The sequence below is a fragment of the Emys orbicularis genome, chromosome 17, assembly GCF_028017835.1.
Source record: "Emys orbicularis isolate rEmyOrb1 chromosome 17, rEmyOrb1.hap1, whole genome shotgun sequence".
Classification (NCBI taxonomy): Eukaryota; Metazoa; Chordata; order Testudines; family Emydidae; genus Emys; species Emys orbicularis.
In genome coordinates, this window is record NC_088699.1 from 4,534,182 (window position 1) to 4,560,643 (window position 26,462).

Here is a 26,462-nt window from a genome sequence, read left to right on the forward strand (position 1 = left end):
TGGTATGTACCGTCTAAGGCCCTGATCCTGTAACGAGCTCCATGGGAATGGACTCGTGAGGGACCACGTGGCACAGGTTCTGCCTGCACAGAGCTTGCTGTAGAATGAGGGATGTTGTGGGATCACGACTGCAGGTCTTTCTAAAAGATGCTTTAGCTCTCTCAGAAGTTATGGACTTGATGCAGAAATTCCTGGGCAGGCTCTCGGGCCTGCGTTCTGCGGGAGGTCAGACTACATGACCACAATAAATCTCTGAGTTGAGACCTAAAGACTCCTGCTCTTTTAGAGGGATGCTGCCAAATTGAACTAGGCCCCAGAATAGGTTTGGTAAAAGCCACGTCTAAGATCTACAAACCCTAGGAGGCCGAGTCTGAGAGAGGTTTCCATTAAATTACCAAAAGAAATAGGTTTTTGTCTGTATGTGTACAGTGACCTAGTCTTTGGCAAGGTTTGTAACCCAAACATTGCAGAGGGTCTAAACCACGACAGCCTGAGAACGAAATGAAACTGAGTCACCTCTTTTCCCTGTCCAGCTAAGAGATGCAAAAAGCAAACAAGCAGAGTCGCTGTAGAAAAGTACATTGCATTTCACCACAACGCATGTGAATACGGTGATCTTGGTAACATAGGTGAGGCCATTTGTGGAGTGGTTTAATGCCTGTTAACATGACTGGATCCTTTTAAACACACTAGGTACTATTCATGAAACTGAAAAACATTTGATACTTCCCCACTGCCAGAACCTGGATAGACCCTTGTGCTCTCATTTGGTGTGTCTTTCTTTTACAATCTGGAGTGAAATAACTAAAATACTTCCATTCTCTTCTCTATTCCCTCTTTTCCTGACACCTTGCCACCAGCTGCTGGGTTTTTAAGGCTGGTTATTTTCTCTCTCCCTCACACTGTTCGTGCAGAAATCTGCCCAGGGAATCTTTTTGTCCTATGGCAGCTTGACCCAGCTGTGTCTCTACATCACAGCTGCAATTCCCTTTGTCCAAGGATCGCTTGCTATAGCCTCTCTCCTCCAGCAGGTGGAAGCAGAGCTTCCCGGCCGAGCTGCAGCCCAGGCGCACAGAGATGAGCTCACCACTTCCTCTCCACGTGGGCAGGGCTGCAGTAAACACATGGCTGGGGCTGCCCAGGTGAGTGCGGGGTTTGCTGGGGCTTGGGGACGGGAGCAGAGGAGGTGTCCCTAACCAAAACCCTTCCAGCAAGAGCTGCCTGCTGGCCCCCCTGGAGAGCCCTGTGGCTGCAAACGAAGCCAGAGCAGCCCATAGAGGGAGCTGGGATGAGGGGCCCTGCCCCATCCCTTCCTTCCTTTGGGGAGTCCTAGCCGCTCCTGGGGTTGAAGGAGGGCGTCCCTCCCGTTGTAAAGCCGGACCTTGGGGTGGTGTTTAAACCCCCTCTCAGCTGCCAGGAGGGGGCTGCTGAGCGGAGGAGAGACCCCACTGCACCAGGTGGTGCCCAGCCTGGGCTGAGAGATTTACCTGGGCAGGAGCAAGGAGCCGCGGGAGTGAATTGGGCCCAGCCCCAGGGAAAGCGTTCGTGGCGGGGAGGAGGGGTTTGTGCCCCGAATGATCTGGGCTTTGGGGTTACTCGTGCAAAGGAACCCAAGCCAGCGCGTCCCAGGAACACGTGGGGATGGTCACTGGTGCTGACATGGTGCCCCTGGAGGAAGGGTCTGGACTCTGGAGCACTGCGCTGAGCGGAATCGGGCAGGCTGACACGGTATCTCGGGGTAGCAGGTAGATGGTGGGGCTCTGGATGTGAGGCTGCCCGGGTTCTGTACCTGCCTGTGCTGGGTGACCCAGGGCTTTTGTGCCCATTTCCCAGCCTGTAAAATGGGGATAATGGTTGGCGGGGGGAGGGGGAGAGATGGGAGGGCTAATGGCAGGAAAGCACCTAGCATCCTCTGATGACAGTCCCTGTGGAGATGCAGAGCGTCCTGTCACAGGGAGCTGTGGAGCAGCTCTCTGGCTGTGGTATACTCAGCGCGGTGTGGGTTTTGCTGGTGCCGATCTCTTTGGCAGCGGTGGGTTTGATTTATAGTCGCGCTGTGCCTGGTGTGGGGCTGACCCCCCTGATGCAGGAATGCGCTTGCAGGTCGCCACGATGCAAGGGGACGTGGAGAGGCTGCTGATCCTGTTCAAAGATGAGGCTGGCGAGATCCTGGGGTCCCCCTTTGACGTGCCCGTCGATATCACGCCCGAGAAGCTGCAGCTGGTCTGCAATGCGCTGCTCCAGAAGGTACTTCCCAAGGGGCCTCTGTGCGCCCCCCGCTGCTCTAATGGGGGTGCAGCAAACTGCTGGTATCCACAGGCTTCATCCCAGCCCCATCCGGGGAGTGGGATTGCACAGAGGGATGGGGCTTTTCTCGGTGTTGGGATGCTTAGAACCACTCCTGCTGGGCCAAGGCCAGGGCCCCCGGTCAGACAGTTGTGGGAAAGTGAGAGATGAGCAGTGGGTTCTCTGCTGTCACACCCATGGCTCTGCTCCTCCTGGCTGTACAGACGCCATTCGTAGCACTGCCTGGGCCTGCCCTGCCAGGGACTCTGTCCCCAGGACTCCCTAGATGCTGAGGGATTGGCACAGACAGAGGGGTGTGTGTGTGTGTGTGTGTCTGTCTGTCTGTCTTTCCCATCCACCCCAGGGCAGATTTGTCAACCACTGCCTCAATTCTGAACTAGTGCATCTCCCCAGCCTGGTGCTGCCCTGGGAAGGAGTAACGGGAAGCACACGGGGTCCCAAATTGTTTTCCTGGGGTGGGGGGAGAACAGGAGAGCTGTATGAGCCAGTCCTGCTGAAATCTGCCCCTGGCTAGTGCCTCTGCCTCTTGTCACACAGGAGGAGCCGCTGCCCTTGGCCTTCTACGTCCACAATGCTGAAATCGTCACGTCGCTGGAGAAGACCCTGGCGGGGCAGGTGGTGGAGACAGAGAGAGTCCTCGACATCATCTACCAGCCCCAGGCTGTGTTCAAAGTGCGGGCGGTGACGCGATGCACCAGCTCTTTGGAGGGGCACACCGAGGCTGTCATCTCCGTAGCCTTCAGCCCCACTGGAAAGTAAGGGGGGGCGGCAGGAGGGCTGGGGATTGCCGGGCGGGGAGGCAGGACAGCGCCGAATGGCTGGGCTGGCTGGGGAACAGGGCTGCCAAAGGTTATAACCTCCTGGTAGTGGGGAGGGGGGAATGGACCGGGAAGGAGCCTTGGCACCACCTGCCACCCTGAGCCCAGACAGCCTCTTCCTCACCATCTCAGGTACCTGGCGAGCGGCTCCGGTGACACCACCGTGCGCTTCTGGGACCTCAGCACGGAGACTCCACACTTTACGGCCAAAGGTGGGTGCAGCGGGCGAGGGGGGACCCCATGGGGTGTTCTGAGTCTGTGCCCATCCCTCCTGATAGCCTCGCCGGGCAGTAGAGCGTGGCCCCTGGGTTCCCTGAGTCGCTCATGCTCCAGAGGCTAGCGGTGGCTCTGATGAGTTCACCGGGTTGCCCCAGCCGCTGCCCTCTCCCCCACCACCCCCCACTTCCCTTTGTGGGGAGGCTGCTGAGCTGGGCTTGTTGCAGTGACTCGGTTCCCCCATGTGTGCAGCGCGGTCCCGTTCCGGAGCGCTTTGCATACAGGGGTCGGGGCTTTGGGCCTGGTGCCAGTCGGTGTGAGGAGCACATCACCGAGTGAGCACTACACATGTTGTGCAAGCTGTACAAGCGATTCCTGGGCCCGGCTGTTCCCCTCCCGGACGTGCTCTACAAGTGCCCAGGCCACGGCTCAACAAGAAGATCAGCTGCTCACTGAGCTAGCAAAGCGCAGGAAGTCAGGCTGGAACAAGGGCAGGGGAGACCCCCCCCCCTCCGCCCCCCAGACCACAGCTGCCTCTTGAAGACAGGGCCACCTCCAGGATGGGGGGCTCTCCTCACCCCTGCACTCTCTCCGGTCGGCAGGTCACAGGCACTGGATCCTCAGCATCGCCTGGTCTCCCGATGGCAGGAAGCTCGCCTCAGGGTGCAAAAACAGTCAGGTACGTGTCAGCTTCGGCTCAGCGAGGGGCCGGATTCCTCTGTGTGGGGCCAGGCCTGGGGGTGGGGTGGGGAGATCTGCCCCGGAGACATCTCATGGAGAGCTCTCTTCCTCTCTGGGGGAGCCCTCGCACCCCCATCGATAGACTGAAACCAGACTGGGCCAGCACCAGCCTCCCGGGTGATGAGTCTGCCCCTCTGACCGCTGTGGAAGGAGTAACACGGCTGGGTCTTTGTTCAAACCCGGGCGTGGAACTGGAGAGCAGGAATCCCTGCGGCCTGGAGGGAAATTGGCTGTGGCTGGGTTATGATGGATGCGTCCGGTTGCTCCTGTGATAGTCGTCACGTCTAGGCCTATGGAACACACCTGCACTTTAGCTACTCGCCCAGGCGTTCCCACGAGGGGCTTGGAGGCACATCCCCGGCAGGAGAGCCGCACGTTGCTGGGGTTCATTGACACGGGTTTGCAAAGATCCCTTTGAGCAGCCCTGGTTGGTTGTTTGGTGCGTTGTGTCCTGTGCTGCCCCCTGCAGGCAGCTCTCCATGCTGCGCGGTTGGGAGACCAGCTCCCGGACATTCCCTCTGTCTAGCTGCGGGGTGAGTACAGGCTGTAGGGGCTGTGCCTTTGGCTGGCACCTGCAGAGCGGTGAATCTCTCTGGAGCCTGATGGCGGGTGCCTTGCTGGCATCACGCCCTCGCCAGTGCAGCTGCTGATGCAGCCTAGGTCCTGCTGTGGATTCTGGCGTTTATTATGAACGACCGCAGCGCCTAAAGGGCCCGGCTGAGATCAGGGCCTCGCTGCACTAGAGGCTGGAGAGACCCTGCCCCAAAGTAGGCGGGACAAAGGGAGGGGAAGGGAAGCAAGCCCAGAGGCAGGTGGTTTGCCCGAGGTCACCGGCAGAGCTGGGGGTAGAACCCAGGGCTCCAGAATCCCAGTCCGGTGCCTGTGCACTGGGCCATGCTGAGCCGGGCTCTGCTGCAGGCTGAGTGCCATCGGTCTCCAGGGTGGGGGCGTGTGTTTAAACCCTGCAAGCAGCAGTGGCCTTGACTCCTCACCTGCACCCGTCCGAGCCAACTCCCTGCTTAGCGCTCCCCGGGGCTTGTTCTCTTTGTGTGTCGCTGGCTCGGCCAGTCCCCCTGGGAGAACAGATCGCCGGGAATATTCAGGTTCAGCGCTCTGACGCTCCCGTCTCCGAGCCTGGGAGCCGGGTGAACAGCATTGAAGCAGGGCCACTCCCTACAGGCCGGATATACTCCTGTGCCGCTCTTGCCACGTTGGAGACCCCGTGGCTCGGTCAGGGGCTTGTATTCTGGCAGAAGCACAGGGCAGCCCATGCTGTACCTTTAAGGGTTAGCTCCTTGTTTGGGAGGCTGCTTGCTTGCTGGGAACGGGCCCCAGGGAGGTAGCTCTTCGCTTAGAGAGCCGCAGTGGAACGTGCTTGTTGCCACTACTGAGAGGTTTTATTGTATCAGAATCCCAGGCTCAGCTGTCCCTGCTCCTTCAGGGCTCAGGGCCTGCCGGGCACCCTCCTGGGTCTTCTCTCCTCACTGTAGCAAGCTGGGCCTGCCTGCGGGTAGCCATTGTGAGCAGCCGTGTGGGATGGTGGTGTGGTTGAGACATGGGCCTGGGACTGAGGGTTCTGTCCCCAGCTCTCCTGCAGCCTCTCTGTGTGATCTTGGGCAAGTCCCTTCATCTCGCCGGGCCTCAGTTTCCCTTCTGTAAAATGAGGATGATAATCCTTCCTTTCCCTCTCGGGTCTCTTGCTGTGTGTTTATACAGCGCCTAGCGCGATGAGGCTCCAGTCTCAGCTGGGACCTCTAGGCACTGCTGGAGCGCTGCTAACAGTAACGACTCCTAACCCAGCCGCCGGCACGCTTGGGGAAACGACAGCCTCATTCCTTTGCCTCCGCTCCGAGTCAGCTGGGATTGAACCACCGCTAAGAAGAGGGGGACTGACTTCCCCTGGGATTGGTTTAGAGAAATGAGAGCAGAGGAGCCTGAGCTGCCTGGCCTGCTGTCAGCCTGGAGACGGCCCATTTATACCGTTAACTCGGTGCCAAGCATCTGCAGTTAGGTGCCACTTGGGAGGCAGTTCTGGTTTAAACTAACCCTGTGAGCTGTTCTGCTCCAGTTCCTGGCCTCCCCTGGGCAGATGATTAATGCCTCAGCTCCTTGGAGGAGCATTTATTCAGAAGGCAAGAAAAACCCAACAAAAAGCCAGCGTGTGTCCCATCCGCAGAGTCCGATAATAACCACCGTTTAGCACGTCCTGGCTCTCCCAGCGCTCGGCAGGCGTTCGCTAACCCGCTGGCACCGGGTGTGGACAGCTCGCGCGGGCCTGTGAAAAGAGCTGGATAATTTGATGGCTGATGGTTTTGCAGCAGTGTGGGCTAAGATGGGGGTGAACAAAATCTCCTGCCTCAGGGTGTCACCTGGTGGCTGCCGAGGTCAGGAAAGGAATCCACTCTTCATCCCCCTGCCCGAGCCAAGGTCCATCCTTGCACTCTTGGCCTGGAGTAGCTGGACTGCAAGGGCAAATGGAGCTGGACTTTCCCGGGATGCACGTTGGGTGGTAGCTGTGATCTAGCCGCCTCGCTTGCTCTGTTGTACAGATATTTCTCTGGGACCCAGACACAGGGAATCAGATTGGCAGGGTGCTTGCCGGACACTCCAAATGGATTACGTGGCTGTGTTGGGAACCACTCCACATGTAAGTGACCTTCTGGCCAGCCTCCTTGCTTTGCCAGTGAGGAGAGGCCTGCCCCTTGCCTTGGTGATGGCAGAGTAAGTATGTACAGAGTGAGGCTGAAAAGCAGCCAGTGAATTGGGCACCGGGCTGGGAGCCAGGAGACCCAGGCTCTAGTCCCAGCTCTGCCCCCAACCTGTGATGCAACCTTGGGCTTGGCATGGCTCTCTTGTGCCTCAGTTTCCCCTGCTGTATAATGGAGATAGTGATGCCAGCTCTCCTTTCTAATGAGCTTTGAGACGGATGGATAAAAGGCTAGGGTAAGTTTCAGGAGCCTTTGCTTTATGTTTTCAAAGCGCTGTGCAAATGTTACCCCAGCCTCGTTCCTGGGAGGTGAGGCTGTGCTACCTCCATTGTACATGGGGGAGAGCGCGGGGAGCTGGGAGTGGCTTACCCAGAGCTGCGCAGAGAGTTGTAGTTAGAGCTGCGATTAGCACCCGGGTGTTCCTGGCTCCCAGTCCTGTGTGCCAATCACTAGCCCATGGTGTCTATGCCTCATGCACCCTGCCCACGCTGACTGCTCCACCTGCGCCCCCTGCAGCCCCAGCCGCCTCTGCCATCTGGTTAATTTCTCCCACGGGCTGATTAACCGCACAAGCTCTTTATCCCCTCCATCTGAGAAAGCTCCACCTCCGAGAGAGGCGGTGGGGAGCTGTAGACGATGATCCAAGAGGTTATCAACATTAAAAATAGCCCCCATGGAGCAGAGCCCTGCAAATTGAATTCCCCAGTAGGAAATCACAGGGATTTGGAAATAATTAACTGGATTAACGAAAACTGGTTATAAAAGGAGGAGCGGGGGATGGGGAGGAGGTCGAGGATCCTGCCTGTGCTCTGGAGAACTCAGGATCTGTGTCTCCAGCCAGCCAGGCAGGCTCCTTGCTCCATTCCTGCAGAGAGGGATGAGCAGCATTTCCACTGCCTTGCGCTCCAGGCTCTGCCAGTCCTCTCCTTGATTGGCGTGTGCAGTGGCCATGTTGCAGGCTTGGTGCCAGCTGTTAACCGGCCTGCCCCTTCTTAGCTTGAGAGCGGAGGTCAAAATGGGAGGGTTGCCTTTCTGTAAGGATGCCCTTAATTCCTCCCCAGCCATGGAGCTGATGCAGACCCGGTCGATGCGCGGGAAGAGGAGGCCAGATTTGCTGTCCTGCGCCTTCACTGGCTTCCAATTTTCCTTCTAGAAATCCCGAGTGCCGCTACTTGGCCAGCGCCTCCAAGGACTGCAGCATCCGCATCTGGGACACCGTCACGGGCCGGTGCGATAAGATCCTCACCGGGCACACGCAGTCGGTCACGTGCGTGAAGTGGGGCGGAGACGGCCTGCTCTTCTCTTCCTCCCAGGACAGAACCATCAAGGTCTGGAGAGGCCAGGATGTAAGTGCGGCAGCCTGCCGTGGGTCGACTTCGACACCAGGGGCCTGGGCAGGGAGGTAGCGCAAATAAAACGATGCATCAAACCTGAATTGTTGTTCCCATCCTGGCCCTGCATTGCCTCGTGGCTTTAGCTGCATGTGCTCGCTTGCTTTCTGGGCAGAGGCAGCACATGCCGCCCATGGCTCAGCAGCACCCCCCTCTGGCAGATTTAAGGAACCGCGATGATTGTTTCCAATTAGAATCTAGTCTGCTCCTTGGCCAAAGGAATTGGGTGGTTGTGTGGGGTGGAGATCTTTGGAGCTGCTGTAGAAATGGGAACTCCCCTGGATAAATGACAGCCCGGAAGCAGTGGGTTTGGCGCAGCTTGCTGGCGGGAGGGGGAGTGTGTTTTCCCCGTGGTTTGTGGTGCTTGGAAACGTAAGCTGGAGCCATCAGCAAGGAGAACGCAGAGCTGGCCACCCTTGACTTCATGTCTTGGGCCCTGTCCGTCAGGAATGACGTTGAGAGACAGCACGGAGTTGACTGAAGGTGGGGCTGAGAGCCAGGAGTTCCTGTGTTCTGATCTTGGTGCTACCCGTGGCTGGCTGAAGGTGGGGCTGGGACATCCCATGGCCTGACCCCAGCACTGCCCATAACTGATTGAAAGTGGGGCTGGGAGCTAGAACGTCCCATGGTCTGACCCTCATGCTACCTGTAGATTGAAGGTGAGGCCAGAAGCTGGGATGTCCCATGGTCTGACCCCGGCACTACCCATAACTGATTGAAGGGGTAGCCGGGAGGTCCTGTGGACTAATCCTTGCACTGCCGCTGTCTCCCTGTGAGTCCCTTTCTAAGCAGGTGGCTTTTTTGCTTTCAGGGAATTCTCTGCCGCACCCTGCAGGGCCACGGGCACTGGGTGAACACCATGGCTCTGAGCACCGACTACGTTCTCCGCACAGGGGCCTTTGAACCCGCCGAAGCCTCTGTCAACCCGCAAGACATGAGTGGCACCCGTAAGAGCATTAAGTACATTGCAGGCTGGAGAGGAATCGGGGGAGGAGGTAGCGTGTCCCAGTGGGTAGGGCACAGTGCTAAGAGTCAGAAGCCCTGCCTTCTATTCCAAGGTCACATGGGGGAGCTGGGTCCCCCCCGTTTCTCTGTCTAGAAAATAAAACCATGAGCACCGCAGATTGGGAATGCTACACAAGCACTGCATTTCATTGTCAAAAGTGTGACCCTCTGAAGAGGACGTTGTTCTAAACGCCTCACAATGTCCCTGTCAAAATCCTTCTTGAGTCACAAATCTGGAGGGAGAAGACGTCTTCAATCCTGGCCTTAGAGTTGTTTCCTTTACACGTTTCCTTTACGCTCCCGATTGCTAATCTCCCTTCTCTCCTGCACACAGTGGCAGAACTGAAAGAGAAGGCGCAGCACAGGTACGACCAAGTCAGGGTAAGTCTCCGTTAAGAAATCCCCCCCCCCCCCGCTCCCCCATGCCAGGCTTCCTACCATTGTTGCTGACCAAAAAATGAATAAATAAACTGGAGGAAATCTTTAGCCAGTCATGTAGATTTATGTCTGCGTCAGGTTTGCGTCTGAGCGGTGAGAGGCTCAGTCTGTGTGAGCCGAGGCTCAGTGCTGGGGTGCGCTGATTGTGTGTTGATTGCAGGGACAGGCACCGGAAAGGCTAGTGTCTGGATCGGATGACTTCACGCTGTTCCTGTGGGCCCCAGCAGAGGACAAGAAGGCGCTGGAGAGAATGACAGGCCACCAGGCATTGATCAACCAAGTGCTCTTCTCCCCAGACACCCGGATAATAGCCAGTGCTTCCTTTGACAAGTCCATCAAGCTCTGGGATGGCAGGACGGGAAAGTAGGTTCTCTCGTTCTATTACAGACGCAAGGTTTGCAGTTCACTCCATGCAGTAACACAGAAGGAAATGCGCCTGTCTCCCTGCCATGGCTGAGCCACGACCTTCCCCTCTGCAGCCTTGCACACACACACACACACACACACACACACACACACACAGTAGTTACCTTTTGCTTTTGAGGTCGTGCACCTAGTGATTAGAGCAGGGCACTCGGACTCTGAGCTCCAGGTTCCCTGCTGTGCCACTGACTAACTGTGACCTTGGGCATGTTCCTTATAGCTCTGATTCAGAGCATGCGCGTGTGTCTAACAGCCCATCTCCACCCCTTCCCCTCTCTGTCAGATACCTCACCTCCCTGAGAGGGCACGTCTCTGCTGTTTACCAGATCGCCTGGTCTGCGGACAGCCGCCTCCTGGTGAGCGGGAGCAGTGACAGCACGCTGAAGGTGTGGGACGCCAAGACGAGGAAGCTGGCCATTGATCTCCCTGGCCATGCAGACGAGGTAGGATGCCGTTCGCCAAGGGGCTCACAGTAACCTGCCTAGAGAGGGCAGAGGGCTCTCAAACGCTGTGGCCACCACCAGTGTCTCTGAACAGCTGGGGAGTGTCTTCTGCCAGGGGCCTGAGGTTCTTCCCTGCCACCGGGGCTGCGTGGCCCTAAAGGAGTGACGGGAGCGCCTCTCTCTCTTTGTTGGTAGGTGTTTGCGGTGGATTGGAGCCCGGATGGACAGCGAGTAGCCAGTGGAGGGAAAGATAAGTGTTTAAGGATGTAAGTATCCCCTGGGGCCTGTCCCCAAGAAGCAGAGCATGGCGTCTGTGCACTCTGTGTATATTAACACAGCCTGCAAAGGAATGCACTGAGGGGCGCGTTCTGTATACGGAACCACAGGGCCCACGGTCACCGTCTCGCTTCACCCAACAAGCTGGGCTTTTGTTATGATTAGTCTTATAGGAGCCCCCAGGAGCCCAGCTGAGTTTGGGGCACCATCATGTGAGGTGCTGCACAAACACATAGTAAGGGACAGCCCCTTCCCCAAAGAGGTTACAGTCTGAATACAGTCAGGTCTTCAGGTTCTTAGTTAATTCTGCACTGCGAAACCATTAGGCTCTACTCCTGCCTTTTTGCTGAGCTTGCATTCTATTCAGTTCTGGTGCCTGGGGACCCTCGCTTGCATTGGTCTCCGCCCCAGGCTGAGCCTCTCACGGCACAAAGGGAAAGCTGACCTGAGCAGAACACCAAGAACCCTTTTTTCCCCCCTTTGAAAGAGAATTTCCCTTGAGAAACTGGGCTGCTGGGCCATATTCCAGATTGATTGGCACCTGTGCCTAGCTACCCTAGCGAGGAGCCCTTCTGCACTCCCCGAGGTGGAGGGATAGATATGCATGGAAGTCAATATGACAGCAGAATTTAGCCCCTGTTATCTGTACCAGCTGTCACTGCTGTGCTAGCAGTTGGCCAACATTGGGGAAGGGACACCAGAGCAATCAGTCTCAGGTCCTCTCTTTCCAGCCTTGTTCTCCCCCCTCCAGACCTGTGCATAAAGGATTCCCCCGTGATCCAGTGGCCAGTTAACTGCGCTCACCGTATGAATCTAGTGCAAAGTGCCTCGCTGTGCCACTCTGCTGTCTGTGGCGGATGGTGCGAAAGCCGGAGCTGGTGCTGGGCTGATGACACCCGATGTCCCTTTCATTTGCAGATGGAGACGATAGGAGCAGTGAAGAGAACCTGCCGGTTCTAACTGGCCCTGTCCGTATGGCCGGGCCTGGCAGCTAACCCGCTCAGCGTGGACTGTGGTGTTCTGCCCCTTGCGCACCGTACTAGCTCTCCCTGATTAATTTCTGTGAAGGGAGATTGTGATTCAGATTTAATGCGAACCAAAGAACTTGCCCTTCTGCATCCAGATGACTTTGTCTTCAACCATTAGTACACCCGGACCTCTGCTAGCTCCGATTCAGCCTGGTTTCTGTTGAAACTTCTGCAGCCTATACTCTCTGGAGGAGAGAGTGAAGAGGGGGCGGGGGTCCGGTCATGCTGTTTCCTTTCCTGGCAAATGGAGCCTGCAGGGGCTAAAGCTTTTAGTGGGGACAGAAAAGCACGTCCTTTCCTGACCCCCGGAGAGAGAATGGGGAAAACCATCACACTGTTACCTTGCAAAATTCTACTCGCCCGTTTTGCCTGGGGCAAAGAACTGTTTAACGGGTAAGTAAGAGAGCCTTGGCCGCCTTCATTGTTAGGGTGAGGGGAGCAAGGTGGCTTTGCCCCTGGGCTGTCAAACTTTCCCCTTACGTATCATTCACTCTGTTGGCAATAGCCCAACCCAAGTTAGTCTAAGGACCCCATTTCTGCTTGACTGTTTGTTCTGAACCAGGGCAGGAGGGAGCAGGCGTGAAATGAAAACTGGTGCAGACGCTGTGTCGAGTTTCCAGGTTTCAGTTGTTCCCTGAATTGCGAAGAAGTGGGCGCGCGTGCCTGAGTGAATCTGTGACCCCTCCCTGTTCCATGCACGTTGCCTGGCTCGGGTGCACCGTGCACTGGGAGGCTGTTACTGTGTCTCTTGCGTCCTGTTGGGGGTTGTCTGTAGGGTTGAGATTGTCTCTAAAGGCTGCTCCTGGGCCTTTGAAGTCAATGGCAAAACTCCCCTTGACTTCCGTGGTGCAGAATTGGTCCCTTACTGAGTTTATCTGGTGCATTTCCTCTGTCAGATGGGTGCAGGGAGCTGTGTCACTTGTCCTATTTCAAAATCCAGTGTGTTCATATTTGTTCAGTTGTTCCTAGCCAACGTGGAGCGGGTTTTAAGTTAATGCAGCCCAACACTCTGGGAGGCAGGTCAACCTGGATTTAGCTTTCACTTCCAATGAAGTTTAAGAAGAGTGCAAGTCCAAATATGATTGATAAGGAGCAGATAGAATAATGTCGAGTTCTCTGTCACAATTGCAATAAATTTACATTAAAGACCAAAGCACTCTCTCTGGCGCTCCTTTGTTGTGGTTTGTGCTGGATGTTCAGCAAACAGTTGTTTGGGGTTTTTTTTCAATCTCTGTAGTAAACTTTAGAGTTGTTGGTTGATCCTGGCTTGGGGATTGCTGTGCAAGCCTAACACGGTGTGGAGAATGCCAACAACGGGCTTGGAAAGGAAGAGGAAGACGGTCCAGCGATTAGGGCTGTAGCCTCAGACTTGGGAGACATGAGTTCAAATCCCTGATCTGCCACAGGCTTTCCCTCTGACGTTGGGCAAGTCATTTAGGGCTTGTCTACAGTGCCACTTACAGCGCTGAAACTTTCCTCGCTCAGGGGTGTGAAGAAACACCCCCCCCCCCCCCCGAGCGATGCAAGTTTCAGCGCTGTAAAGGGCAGTGTAGATAGTGCTACAGCACTGGGAGCCGTGCTGGTAGCTATTCCCCTCGCGGAGGTGGGTTTTTTACAGCGCTGGGAGAGCGCTGCTGCCTCTGCCCCCCCTCTGGAAGCACAAATGCCAGAGGAGCAGACAGCTGGTGTGAGTTCCCCACCCTCCCAGGGGTAGTGGAGCTCAGACTCCCAGCCATGCAGCGGCGGGCTCTGGCCATGGGTTCTGGCCGCGTGGCCGCAGATTCCGGCTCTGTCCCCCAGTCGCAGGGCCCAGCGGGCTCCATCCCCCGGTCCCACACCCATCCACCCTATCACCCTGGGCCCGTGCTGCTCCCTACCCACTTCCCCATCCGACCAAGGCTTAACCTGGCTTGCCAGGCCTGCGTAAGTCTGCTGTGAAAAGTGATATTTGTATGTTTGTTAATATCACTTTTCACTGCCTCCCAGCTAGCTAGCAAGTCTTCTGCTGTGAAAAGTGTTGTTAACAAACATACAAATATCACTTTTCACAGAAGCAGACTTACTAGCTGGCAAATCTTTAAAAAAACCCGAAAAGAAACAACAACAAAAGACAAGGACATGCAAAGCACCTTGTTTGTGTTTCTATTCTGTATAGGTCCAGTAAAGAATAGACACAACTATCTGTTATTTGTATTATTGAATCTGCAAAAAAAAAACCTACATAAATAAATTACTATGATTTGGACATGTGCATATTTATTTGTTTTTCCTAAAGTTAATTAAGTATTTTAGGAGCAATTGTCTGGTGGCTGCACTCTGAGGCCACCAAAAAATTTGTTGTGAGAACCCGGGAAATAACCAACCTAGATCTATAGGTAAAGAGGTAATAAGGCCAATATTGCTCAGCTGGGAAGTACATCAGGAGACCCAGAAACTAATGGAGCCTGAAGCATTCTGTGACAAAGATGCCTGAACAACAGCTATCCCCTACACCCCTTGTCCCCAGCCTCCATTCAACGCTGCTTTGCACCTACCTAGGTGAAATATCTATGCCCAAAGAGGCTTTTCCGTACAGGTTGTTTCCACGGGTCATAGCGCGTCTCCCTTTGGTTACTGCCAGAACCCAAATCACCAGTGGTGTGGAGAGTGAGGATGCCACAAAGCTGGGTTAGCTAGAGCCGTGGGGCTTTGTAACAGTGCTTATTGGTCCTGCTCGGGCTCATGAAGTGCTGGAATTTGCTTCTTGTGGCTTGCTCCATCCCAGGGCTGTGGGCCTGCGTTTGTGAACAGCAAGTCCAAGGCAGAACATTCAGTCCTTGCTTGTCATGAGTAGATTCTCTCATTGCCTATTTATTCTTTTGCTGATGCCACTCAGCAAAAGAATGTTGTAGTTTTATAGACTCCCCGAGCAGGATACGTCTCATCCCTGCGTGCTGCACTGTCAGCATGGTCTGGGTAATCTAATTTCAGCTGTAGAATGGAAGATAGAGACCAGGATTCATCGTTCCAGAAATGACCCCAGCTTGTCGGCTCTTCAGAAACAGTAAGCACAACACAAGGTTGGAACAGAAAGTTACAGCTCTCAAATCACTTCCTCTTTTAATATCTCCCCACTTTGCAAACCAGCTCATCTGGCACATCTTCACCAGATCTTTAGGTAAGAACGCAATATCCTGTACACACACTGCTTTATTAATACACTTCCTCTGCTTGCCTCTTCCTGAATTTTAAGGCTGTGCGTCCATCTGCACAAGGGAAGCAACCCACACTTTGTTGATGTGAAGGTTGTGGTACAAGGCAGGGCGGTTCTAAGTTGCAGCTAAGAATGCTGTCCTTCAGTCGCTCTCCTCCTTGGGAGGAAAATATCACAAAGGTGAATGAAAAGGGAACTCCCACCAGACGTATCTATAGCCTTACTTTTAAGATAACTGCTCAGGATGGAGGAGGAAAAACCCAAAACAAAGAGACTTAGCTGTTTTAAGGCTTTGTGTGTTCAAAGAAGCTAATCCACCCTCCAACTTTTCCGAGGTAGGTGGTATTATCCTCATTTTACAGATGGGAAAACTGAGGTACAGCGCGATGACAACCCCACAGCTAGTTGGTGTCAGAGCAAGGATTAGAACTCATGATTTTCACTTCCAGCTTAGTTCGTCTGTCCAGATCAGCTCATGCATCTCCAAACTGAGCACAGCTTTTTCAGTTGCATGAGGTAAGCTTCTTCGCATTCTGTCCTAAACTGGTAGGTAGTGTTGCTGTGCCATGCTAATGAGTTGCTGTGTTTCACTTCAGAGGTGCCTGCATTTTAGTGGCTGGGAAAATTATTCTGAAATATGTTGTTTATATTACAGTAGTGCTGGGTTTGGGCCCCCACTGAACTAGGTACTGTACATAATCAGAGATGGCCCCTGACACCGCACAATTTAGAGAGACCAGACAAGTGAAGGGTGGGAGATAACATTGCCGGTTAATGATAACCAGCACCATGTTTTATTGTGGATGCTAATCTGATCTGAAGTGCTCTCTAGCAAGGCACATGGGGCTAGATTTTCAGAAAGTTCAGGCTCACAAAAAAGTAATTGCTCATGAAAACTTCTGGACTTCGCTCTTCAAGTGCATATGAATTTGGGATCCTGGGGGAAGAAAGGTGGTATGTAAATATCATTTTTAAATTGGAGATCACGTATGTATTTGTATTACCAGAGCACCTAGGAGCCCTATTCCAGACCAGGACCCCATTGTGCTAAGCACTGTACAGACGGATCGAAAGACGTTCCTTCCACAAAGACTGACAGTCTCATTTGTGCTGTAGTTCTTCAGCCCCAGAGCCTGACCTGCTCATGAGGTTACTCCTTTCATTCCTCCAGATGTGACCTTGGTGTATCTCGTCTGCTATGATAACATTGGCAATGCTGAGCCTGCTCAGCCGTAGGTCAAAGGCACTGGTACGCCTCTGCAATAGGCACCAGATAGCGGTGCCAGGCTTGTGAAAGTCAAAGCCTTGTGGGATGTTTAGAATAACCTCAGCAGATAAGCCCTGCACATCTAGCCATTGATCAAAGAAACTCCACTCCTTAGAGCCTGGCTTGGCCATGCATGCCTGAGCTTTGAGGGAGATTTACTTATCTGCTGGGACACTTTTGGCTCCCGATTCCCAAACAAATAGCTTTTCCCTCTGGCCAGATCCGAACCTAGATAACGCAGCTCCAAGTGGTCACCATCTCTTCTGCCCCTCTTCTCTGTTCTGGCTTCAGCATTTGACACCGAACAGTATGCTTTGAAAAGAGAAACAGAAGACCTTAGACAAATAGATGGAGCTAACATGAAGGTTCCGCCACTGTGACTGGGATTATCTGTGTGTCCTCCAAAAGGTGCTGTTCCGGCTTTAATTTTCATTCAGCTGATTAGTCATGTGGCTGCAAATCCATCACCCACATGGTGAAGTGGCAAAAATCAATTGGGCAGATTCTCCTTGAAACACTGCTACTAATATTATTAGGTTCTAATATTAATATTTTTGCCATTTACATAGTACCAGCTTTCATGTGAAATAAACCCATGGTCCTTCCCATATGTCCTCGTTAAAGAGCCCGTGAGGCTTTTTGCAAGAATATGATGGTAACCTCCGAATCTTGAGCAAACTTCAATTTAAGTGTCTTCCTGCCTAGCAAAATCCTTCTCCCTGCAGCTTTGTGTGGATACAGCATTCCTCACTTCATATCTCAAACTCTTTTGTAGTGCTGTTGTGTACTGTTAAACAGCTGCTGCGTTCCACCCTAGAGGTGGCTGCCATTTTGATAGTTGGTAAAGAGCATGATATATCCCTTGCCTTCTTCCAGGTGGTGGTGTGAGCTTTAACAAGTCAGTGATTATTGAAACACTTTGAAAACTTGGATAAAAGATGCTATAAATGTGCAAAATATTATTACACCTCTACCTCGATATAATGCTGTCCTCGGGAGCCAAAAAATCTTACCGCGTGATAGGTGAAACTGTGTTATATTGAACTTGCTTTGATCCACCGGAGTGTGCAGCCCCGCCCCCCCAGAGCACTGCTTTACTGTGTTATATCCGAATTCATGTTATATCGGGTCGCGTTATATCGAGGTAGAGGTGTACTTGTAATAAAATCAAAATATGTGAGGTAAGAATCTTATTTTTCACCAAAGATCCTTGATGTGTTTTAATAATCAAATATCTCTTTCTAAAATCCCTAATATTTATCCCTGGAAAGTACTCAGACAGCCCTTCCTGACTGGCTAGCAGCTGTGTTGTAGGGTTGCCAATTTTGGTTGGACGTATTCCTGGAGGTTTCATCAAATCACATAATCTTTAATTAAAGATGAATTCCTGGGGACTTCAGGACAATCCTGGAGGGTTGGCATCCTTACTGTGTTGGCAACCTTACAAAAATGCATGTACTGAAATATTTAGGTTTTCAAAAGCCAGCGTTTGGTGTAAATGTCAGTATACGTTCCTGTGTTTTCATTCCAGTTTCAGATGAATTATTAATGAAATGTGCCACAAAGGTATGCCTATTGCACAGGTATTTGTGTTCCTTGTCTAACACAAGAATGCTTGTAAGTGTATCCAGCTAACACAGCCCTGCTATTACAAGGATCTCTCCTCACGCTTTCTGGTATGTAATTATATGCTGCCTCTGTTTACACCACCATTAAACTCCTTATAACTCCCTCATTAAAGCAATACCTCTTAGCACCATCCCTGCTTCCTGAGGACTTTGTGATGGGGATGAGGAGGTGTGACGCTCCTTGGAGGAAAGTTTTGGGGCTACGAGTGAAAGGTTAGGAGTAATTAAGAAGGGGGAAGTGATGTGCAATCACTTCTCCCAACCGTGACTCAAACAGACCCTGTACTGTGGGGATTCACAAGCCAGCTGTGTGATGACCTCATCATGATCCTTTAGGTCACATTTAAATGAGTGGGGCCTTGACTCCCTGCTGATGTACAGCATCAATGCTCTGGCCTCTTCTCACCAGCGCAGAAAGCTCATTTAGTGGTTTATCCGTCATCTTTGCAAAACTGCAAAATCCCAATCCCAGGAGCTCAGCTCATCGCTTGGTTTTTCCCAGGTCGATAACTTGACTCCCCTGGGGCTGACTGGCTGGGGAGAGGTAGAAGTCTTTCAGTGGAGACATTAAAAGCCTAGTTTCTTACCTGCTCTGTGTGGAAGTTAAAGGTCTCCGGATGCTTTTCGTAACAGAGTTTGGGGGTCCTTAGCCCTCTGCTGTTTGTGTGGAGTACTGTATGCAGGTTGGGTGGTGGCTGGGTGTCAGTGGCAGAAGATGCTATGGAAACACACAATACTAACATCTTCATTCCAGGCAGATGGAAGCAGGACGAAATTGTGCCGTACAAACGCCAAAGGGAACTAAAACCTTCCCCCTCTCCGGAAGGTCCTGGAATTATTAGCCTCATATTACAGCTGGAGAATCTCTGAGGCAGAGAGCGGAACTGACTTGCCCAAGGACATGCAGCGTGTCCGTGGCAGAGCCAGGAATAAAACATAGATCTCCTGCCTCCCAGCTGCCTTCTCTAACCCAGTAGATCACATTCCTTGACATGTTGCATGACTTCAGCACCCAGGGAATTTCTAGGGGCGCTGTAGGTTTTTGGTGTAGTGTTTGTCAGGTTATGTGGCTCAGGCCTGCAGAGATGTTTATTCCCTATGCCCTTCTGCTCCCTGCCCTGCCATATGACCTATACCTGCTATCTTGGGGGCCCCAACTGTGGGAATGAGTGGATCCTTGTATTTGTACATTTTCCTATTGCTTCTTGTCCTCCCTCCTGGGCTATGAATGGAGCTAGATTTCTCCCTTTTCTTAAGACCAATTTTCAAAATGTCACTTTGGTACAAAATGCCATACAGAGCTAGAGATTGGAGCCCTTTATTTATCCCCACTGTGTGGGGAGCAGTGGCGGTAGCAGAAGTGTAATCTGCCCATTTATACCTCTCCTTGTTTTTCTGGCAGTATGCCTCACCCCTGTGATCTGCAGGGCCCACCTCCTAAGGGTGAGGGGGGGAATACAGTTCACTTATGCTTTGGTCTTGCTCTGCTGAGAGTACAAATAAAGATGACACTTGTGGACACCTGGAACTGGACTGACACACAGAAACTCATTTCAGAGAGGCCAGCCAAGACCCCAGTTCAAACTAGTGGCCTAGGCGAACTCCTCAAAGATATTTAGGCTCCAAATTTCAATGGAAGTTAGGAGCATAAATCCCATTGAGATCTAGAGTCAAACTCCACAGTCCTTTCACTGAGCAACATTTCCATTTATTTTCTGACATCGCCACTAGAGTTTAAATTCTCCGTAGCCGGTTACAAATCCCCATGTGATGAGCAGTAAATGTTACGCTGATCAAATTTCCCAGCTTCTCCCGGTCACTGTTTCATTCTGGACCACCAACTTCCTGTACAGCTCTCTGCTGAAATTAACCCATTCCAAGGCCAGCAGCCAAGGAAAGCAAGACAAACAGCTAACAAAGCAGTGTGATCACTTGGTGCTGTCAAGGGAAATGAATGTGTTATTTTTCGACCCAGGTGGGATAATTTCTGGCTTAGAAATTCCTAAAGTGTCTGTCTCAACAAATACGACTTATGGCCCCTTGGTGTTGTCTTTCTTCAAAGCAGGCTGTGTGAAGTAGAGTTTTTGGGTGTAGGGCATATGCCAGCATGGAGACACAGACTCATACCAGAATGGGAGAACAGAGTAATTTTTCAAGAAAATGAGTTTCTGAATGTCTAGCTTGTTAAGACTGGTTTTGTTTTTCTCTTGGCTTGATTTTTAAATCAGTGCTGTTAATATATATTAAAACCCAAAGCCTTTGGGTTATTACTAACACCTTAGATTATGATGAAACTGAATTTTTTTATCTAATTTATTTTTTAGCATTGATCTGTTTTACTTTTTGCTTTTACTCTGCTGACTCGATGAAATTAGTCTGATCAGTTTCACATTCTGGTTCTTGTTTGTTAGCTCAGGGCTCAGGTGTCATGATACAGAAAAAAAGTTTAAATTAAAAAATATATCCTTTAGTCCTGTTTGACACAAAAGCATTCATATTGGTGTTCTGTAATCCCACCCCCACCACACACACACACTTATCTGTAAAGCCAAAAGTTGTCCTACATAAGGCTAACAGTGTCCCTTTAAGTTATATTTATTGCTGCATGTCTTTTGTCTGCTCAGATCTTTGAAAAAGATTTTAACTTCAATGGTTTTGACAGAGATGAAAAAAAGCAAGGTAGTAAGTGTGGTGCATTAAGGTAAGACTATGGAGAGCAGCAAAAAAACAAAACAAAACCCCACACCAATCAAAAATGCTTCCCTGAATGTCTTGGTGGGATACATGTCCCAGAATATCATACTGTTCAGTCACTGTTTGCAGATGCCAAAGTGGGATGGAGCCATGTATCACATGAGAGAACGTGTACTGATCTGTGTGGGACCTGGGGCACTGACCCTAACTGGCAGCATCAATAGCTGTTTGCTGTGAGCACCTCCTGATGTTTATAACTGCTTGAGTGCTGCCAAATGCCGGAAGCAAAACTCAGCTGGTGCCTCCCATTCCAGGTATATCAGTTGTTTGCTGGAACAAAGGCTGGCACTCCAAAGGGGTGCAGCGGTAAGGGAGTTAATCATTCATTACAACTAACAGTGTGCAGAGGGAGGACAGAGAGATCAGTGGAAGAAATGGGCTTTAAGGAGGGATTTGAGGTACAGGGAAAGCACTTGGCACAGGGGCGTAGGGATGCTGGTCCAAGCACAGGAGGCAGGTGGAAAGAGATGAAGGGACAAAGAGGAATGGGAGGAAATGGAAGTGGGATGAAGGTTAAAGGCTTCATGTGACATGCATGTTTCCTGATGTTTGGATTTGTTGAAGTAACCGTCCTAAAGCTGATCTACAAATGTGTCCAGGACACAGGCTGGAGGTGGAAGGGGCCCCTGCTCGTAGAGTTTGGCCATAGGTAATTTTAAAACGTCGTCCATGGTTTATTACATTTATACATGCTAGCTGTGTTTGTGTATTTCCCCCATTGTTGCTCCATGCATTAAGTCCTCTGCTAGGTTTGAGCTGCGGTGTGGTCTTACTAATGGAGCACCAAGTAAATTTCCTAGCACAGAAAAGCCTAAAGAGTTAATAACAGGGATGCAAAAAATCACAGTGCAGTGCAGACCCGTTTATCTGCAATGTGTTGGGCGATACCAGAAAATCTTGGTGGAGGTGCGTTGCAGGAGAGACAGAATTCACATGGGGGTTAGGAAGTTGAAATTAATGTAGGGCCACCTTGGGCCCCAAATCCTGTAGTCAGATCCTTGTGCCTGAGGGGGAATCCCACTGACTTCAGTGGTACTTCATGCAGGAAGAAGGGTCTGCTGGCATGGGTTGGATCACAGGAGCAAGGTCTTGGAGAATATTTCAGATCACAGAGGGGCGGTGGAGTCATCTCAGTTTTGGGTCTCAAACATAGATGTCAAAGCTTTCTTTTCATAAACCTGAGCCCAGTGGAAATGTTCTCATTAAAATCAATTAATATATTAATTTTTGTCTTCAAACAAGTCAGATTTCCCCTCTAGTGTTTGTTACCCAACCCTTCCAGCATCAAGAGTTCAGGGGACCAAGGGGAGGTGAACATGAACAACTGACTTTGTAGGTGATTTACCATCCAGGAGGAGAAATACAAAAAGCATCTGCATTTTATTTTCACTCTGCACTGAGAGGACATAACTGCATTTGTTACAAGGGCACTTTGGAGGAGAGGGAGCTGAGTAAATGTGGAGTGAGGGGGAATGTTAGAGTTTAAATTCTGTGGGGTAGGGGCTGGGTTTTGTTACATGTGCACAGTGGGGGCCTGACTCCTGACATGGGCTCTGCTAGGCACTAACAATTCCTGGATGAGAGATTCACACCGACAGGAGCGGGGATAGATCTGAAAGTGGGGTAAAAGTGTATTTTGTATTAAACCCAATCGGACACTCTGGGACCTGGATACTAAGTGGGGTTAACTGGGGATTTTGTGAGAGATGGATGTGACCTTGACAGTATTTTGGTTTGGACAAGGGCCCTGCCCAGGGATGGGACTATGTAGATAACAGGCACATTCAGGTCATTAGGGTCGCTCTTCTCCCTTAGCAAGAGTGGTTTGTCCTTGGTGGAGCAGATGGGCAGGTGTTCTGGCTCAGTGTGACTTCCTGCTGATCTGAACCAGTGTGTGTGGGGGGTGGGGCAAATTCAAGTGAAGGCAGGATGTGTGTTAGCTGGGGTAACTCCGGTCTTTGAGGGGTGTCACAGAAAGTGGCCATGAGCTGAGGGAGGCAGGAGGGTTACCTCATTACCCCTGCCCCTCCTCCATGACAATGGCTAAACTGGGGTTGGGGGAAGTGGGTGTTGGTCGGGTACTGGGGGGTTGAGCTAGGCTGCATAATATGGGATGAGGGAGGTTGGGGGGGGTGTCAGATAACCCCAATGGTAGGGGAGGGGGAGATGGGGGTGTTGGGATATGGGGGAGGGGGTCAGGTAACCCTGTGGGGAGGGCAGGGGGAGGTGGGGGGTGCTGGGATAATGGGGGGGTCAGGTAACCCTGTGGGGAGGGCAGGGGGAGGTGGGGGTGCTGGGATAATGGGGGGGTCAGGTAACCCTGTGGGGAGGGCAGGGAGGGGGGGTGCTGGGATAATGGGGGGGGGGTCAGGTAACCCTACTGGGAGGGGAAGGGGAGGTGGGGGTGCTGGGATTATGGGGGTCAAGTAACCCCGCTGGAAGGGGAGGAAGCGGTGGAGAAATGAGGGGGTGGTCAGGTAACCCCGAGGGGAGGTGGGGGGCTGCGCTGGCTCAGCGGGGGAACGGGAGCAGGCACGTGCCTAGCGGACTCCTTGGCCAATGGCGGAAGGAGCCGAGCGCTGGGATTGGCGCGAAGCGGCCTATAAATACCGTGAGGTGGCGCGGCGGCCCCGACAGCCGGAGCTGGCGGAGCGCGGAGCTCGCCGGGCCTGCAGCAGGAGGCAGTGGTGGCCTGAGACGACCCCCGCCCAGCGCCGGGCATCGGCGGCGACAGCCCGGGGGGCCGGGCCACCCCTTCCCCGGCAGCCCGCCGGATGCTGCCGGGCTCGGGGCCGGGGGGCCACGGGCTCGGCGGGCATGAGGAGCAGCCGCAGCAGGGAACAGTGACGTCCCCGGTGCTCTCCCCCTGAGGGGGCTGAACCCCCCTGGAGGCTGAGCCCCTCCCCTACCCAGAATCCTTAACTCCCCCCTCCCCCTCCCCATGACAGAAAGCGCCCGTCGCCTTGGAGACGCCCGCCCGCAGCCCCCCACCCGCCAGGCCCGGGGGGGTCTGCGCCGCCCCTAGCAGCATGACAGCAGCTGCCCCCGCCCCCGGGGGCAGCCAGGGGAGAGACCGCCTGCCGCCCCGCCGGGGGCTGCCGTGAGCGGAGCGCTCGCCCCCCGTGCCCGCCGCCCGGCCCCCCATGCCCCCGCGGGACGAGGATGGAGGTGGTGGGGGACTTTGAGTACAGCAAGAAGGACCTGATCGGGCACGGAGCCTTCGCCGTGGTCTTCAAAGGCCGCCACCGCAAGGTAACCGGAGCTGCGCCTTGTCCCCAGCCGCTCCCTGGCTGGTTACACAACCGCTTCCCTGCCTGCCCCCCGGGATGGGCTGTGCCCCCTGCGGGCCGGGGCCGGGCCGCTCCCGGCTCCCTCCCGAGAGCCGCAGGCAGCGAGGGGAGAAGTCCCTGCCTGGGGCTCCCCTTTCAGCTGCTCCGGGGGCTTTGTTGTGCCGGGCTCCTGTCAAACAGGAAGGTTTGAACCCCAGCGTCAGGCAGATTGACTGGCTGCGGCGGGGAGACACGCAGATCGGTGCCACTTCGGTGGGGGGGTTTGTCTGCCTTTATTGACTATACTGCTCGTATAACCTCCGTGCACCGAGTCCTTCCTTGGTCAGGGCTCAGACCTGCCTAAGAGCAGAGCTCCCTCTACTGACTGGTGCCTGGCAGATGGGCTTCCCTGTCAGCCTGGGAATCTGGACTCCTGCCCCATTTCAGTTCTAACCTCACAAAAAGCGGTAGGGACAAATAGCCAGCTTTGATAAAGGTCAAAACCCAGATAGTGTGCCTTTTATTTTTACTGCTATTTGGTGGCTCCCAAATGCAGCTGCTGCTTGGGGGGTTCATCTGTATAGGAGACTGGTTTATTTGTTTTGCAGCAGTCACCAGTGTTTATCTTGCTTGATAACTGGAGACCTAATGGAAAATTGGCTCCTGTTGGATTGGCTGAAGATTTCTTAAATTGAAAGGTGTCTCGTTTCCCAGCATTGCTTCCCCATTAGCCCAATAGTATTAGTTGCATTACACCTTCACACTTTTTATCATGAGATTTTAGCCTGTGTGTGTTGGGGAGGGGGTGGAGAGAGATCCTGGCACAATTCTGATTTCCAAAGAAATCTATGTGCTGTCAAGGAACACATCAATCAGTTTTATTCTTCATGGACAGTAGAGTAGCACTCTCAACTTGCGGTGGGCCCAATATTTAGATTGTTTCTAAAAACAAGTTCTTACAAAATCTAAGGTCAGTAGAAATGATTCCACAACATCATAAATAAATATGCATAACTTGTTTTTAAACAAATATTCCCCCAGGTTGTGTGCAATGCAGATATTGTAGCATTAAGAGCCTGAAGGTGAAAGTGTATAAACAACAGTGAAACTGACACTGTTGATGTTAGCTGTGGAAGATAAGAGGAAAAGAAAGAAAGAAACAAATAGCAACATTAGTGAAAAGCAAACTGGATTTATACAATCCTTTCTGTTTTAACAATCTAAGGTGTTAATGTGATTTTTTTTTTTTTTTTAACTGGGATTTTGTCTTTCTCAAAACAGTTCACCATTGCAGCTTACAATGGGTTTGGTAGATGTGTAAAGTGTCACTGAATGAAAATAACACTAGAGGTTTTGGTGGCCTTATTTTAAAATCACAAAAATAATCACAAAAGGGACAGATTAGGGATCCTTTTATTGTTTCATTGGGCTAACTAGCCAGTCACTAATGGGGAAAGTAAACATCTTTTTGTTTTTAAAAAGACTCTTTTCCTTTGCAGAAAACTGATTGGGAAGTAGCCATAAAAAGCATTAACAAAAAGAATTTGTCAAAGTCACAAATCCTGCTTGGGAAAGAAATAAAAATCTTAAAGGTATGTTAATTTGCAGTGATTTTTAAAGCCTTCTCACTGTGCTTTATTTGAAAGGAAATGGGAATTTCAGTCCAGTTCTTATGAGATGGATGGCCAAATAAGAATCATCGTAGTCCTAGTTTTCATAGCCTTGTTAGTTGCAGCAGAGGTCAAGAAATGAATGGGCCAAGAAAAGAGACTGAATTTTCCTTTTCTCTCCAGAAAAGGTCCCAGAACAGGTGTAAGGTAGTGGGCTGGGGGGGCCAGGGGGATGAGCTTCTGTTCTGTACCGGCTGTATGGGTTGAAGATTTTATACAGCAGGGCTGTATCTGGCACGTTTCACTAGCACTACATTTACCGCAAATAATGGGGGAGCGGAGGAGAGAACATGTTATCAGTTTTTTTTCTTTGTAAAGATTACTTGAATTCTTTGCCTTCTTTGCTCAAAGGCAGGGCGGTTACTTGAAAATTAGTTTGTGCTGGGATTTGATTCTCAGGACAACCTGCACACTCCTAAGTAAAATGTTAACTCAAAATTCACAGCACATATTCTGTGGAGGAAACTTAACAGAAACCTAATTTATTTTGACAGTACTGAATTATGTGAAAACCCTCCATAAGGCTGTGCTCTTTAGAAAGTGCCCGTAACGATCCTGTACCGCAACTCTGCAAGCTTCCCTACCTGTCGTCTCTCCCGCTATTTGATAGTCATTATCTGCATTGCTTTATTCTGATATTTTCAAACATGTCATGACACATTACTATCTGGAAACTCCAGTGTTAGGTACATTATTGTGGCTCTATTTAGTTCCTGTGGCATCCTCTTTAAAACAAGCTACAATCACTTGAGTGTCCTGGAAGTTTTGTTTAATATCATTTAACTTGCCTTCCAATAGGGTGAATCGTTGAGGTGAGAATAATAGTCTAATCAGTTTATTTTCCCCTAAGCAAGATGTTGTGTGAGAGTACAGAGTAAATTCAGTCA

At 51.9% G+C, this 26,462-nt stretch overlaps 2 protein-coding genes across 2 annotated transcripts in view; both read left to right on the plus strand.

Moving 5' to 3' along the window:
• Nucleotides 1–1,124: 1,124 nt before the first annotated feature.
• NLE1 (notchless homolog 1) lies at nucleotides 1,125–11,759 on the plus strand. Its single transcript, XM_065418413.1, has 13 exons — nucleotides 1,125–1,142; nucleotides 2,104–2,247; nucleotides 2,845–3,062; nucleotides 3,258–3,337; nucleotides 3,944–4,020; nucleotides 6,632–6,729; nucleotides 7,944–8,136; nucleotides 8,993–9,128; nucleotides 9,521–9,567; nucleotides 9,785–9,987; nucleotides 10,331–10,490; nucleotides 10,686–10,756; nucleotides 11,685–11,759. Exons 1-13 carry the CDS (start codon nucleotides 1,125–1,127, stop codon nucleotides 11,695–11,697), a joined length of 1,458 nt encoding a protein of 485 aa, XP_065274485.1. The 3' UTR covers nucleotides 11,698–11,759.
• A 12,039-nt stretch (nucleotides 11,760–23,798) lies between these two features.
• ULK2 (unc-51 like autophagy activating kinase 2) overlaps nucleotides 23,799–26,462 on the plus strand; it is a 51,891-nt gene continuing 49,227 nt past the window's right edge. The window contains exons 1-2 of the mRNA XM_065418069.1: nucleotides 23,799–23,888; nucleotides 25,405–25,497. Of these exons, the coding sequence (XP_065274141.1) occupies nucleotides 23,799–23,888; nucleotides 25,405–25,497 (183 nt within the window). The remainder of the gene's footprint in view (nucleotides 23,889–25,404; nucleotides 25,498–26,462) is intronic.

Bases quoted from the DNA above. Each gene is read 5' to 3' on its own strand.
- NLE1 (XM_065418413.1), top strand. The intron at 3,063-3,257 runs GTAAGGGGGGGC...TCACCATCTCAG, and splicing joins GCCTTCAGCCCCACTGGAAA to GTACCTGGCGAGCGGCTCCG. The intron at 6,730-7,943 runs GTAAGTGACCTT...TTTTCCTTCTAG, and splicing joins TGTTGGGAACCACTCCACAT to AAATCCCGAGTGCCGCTACT.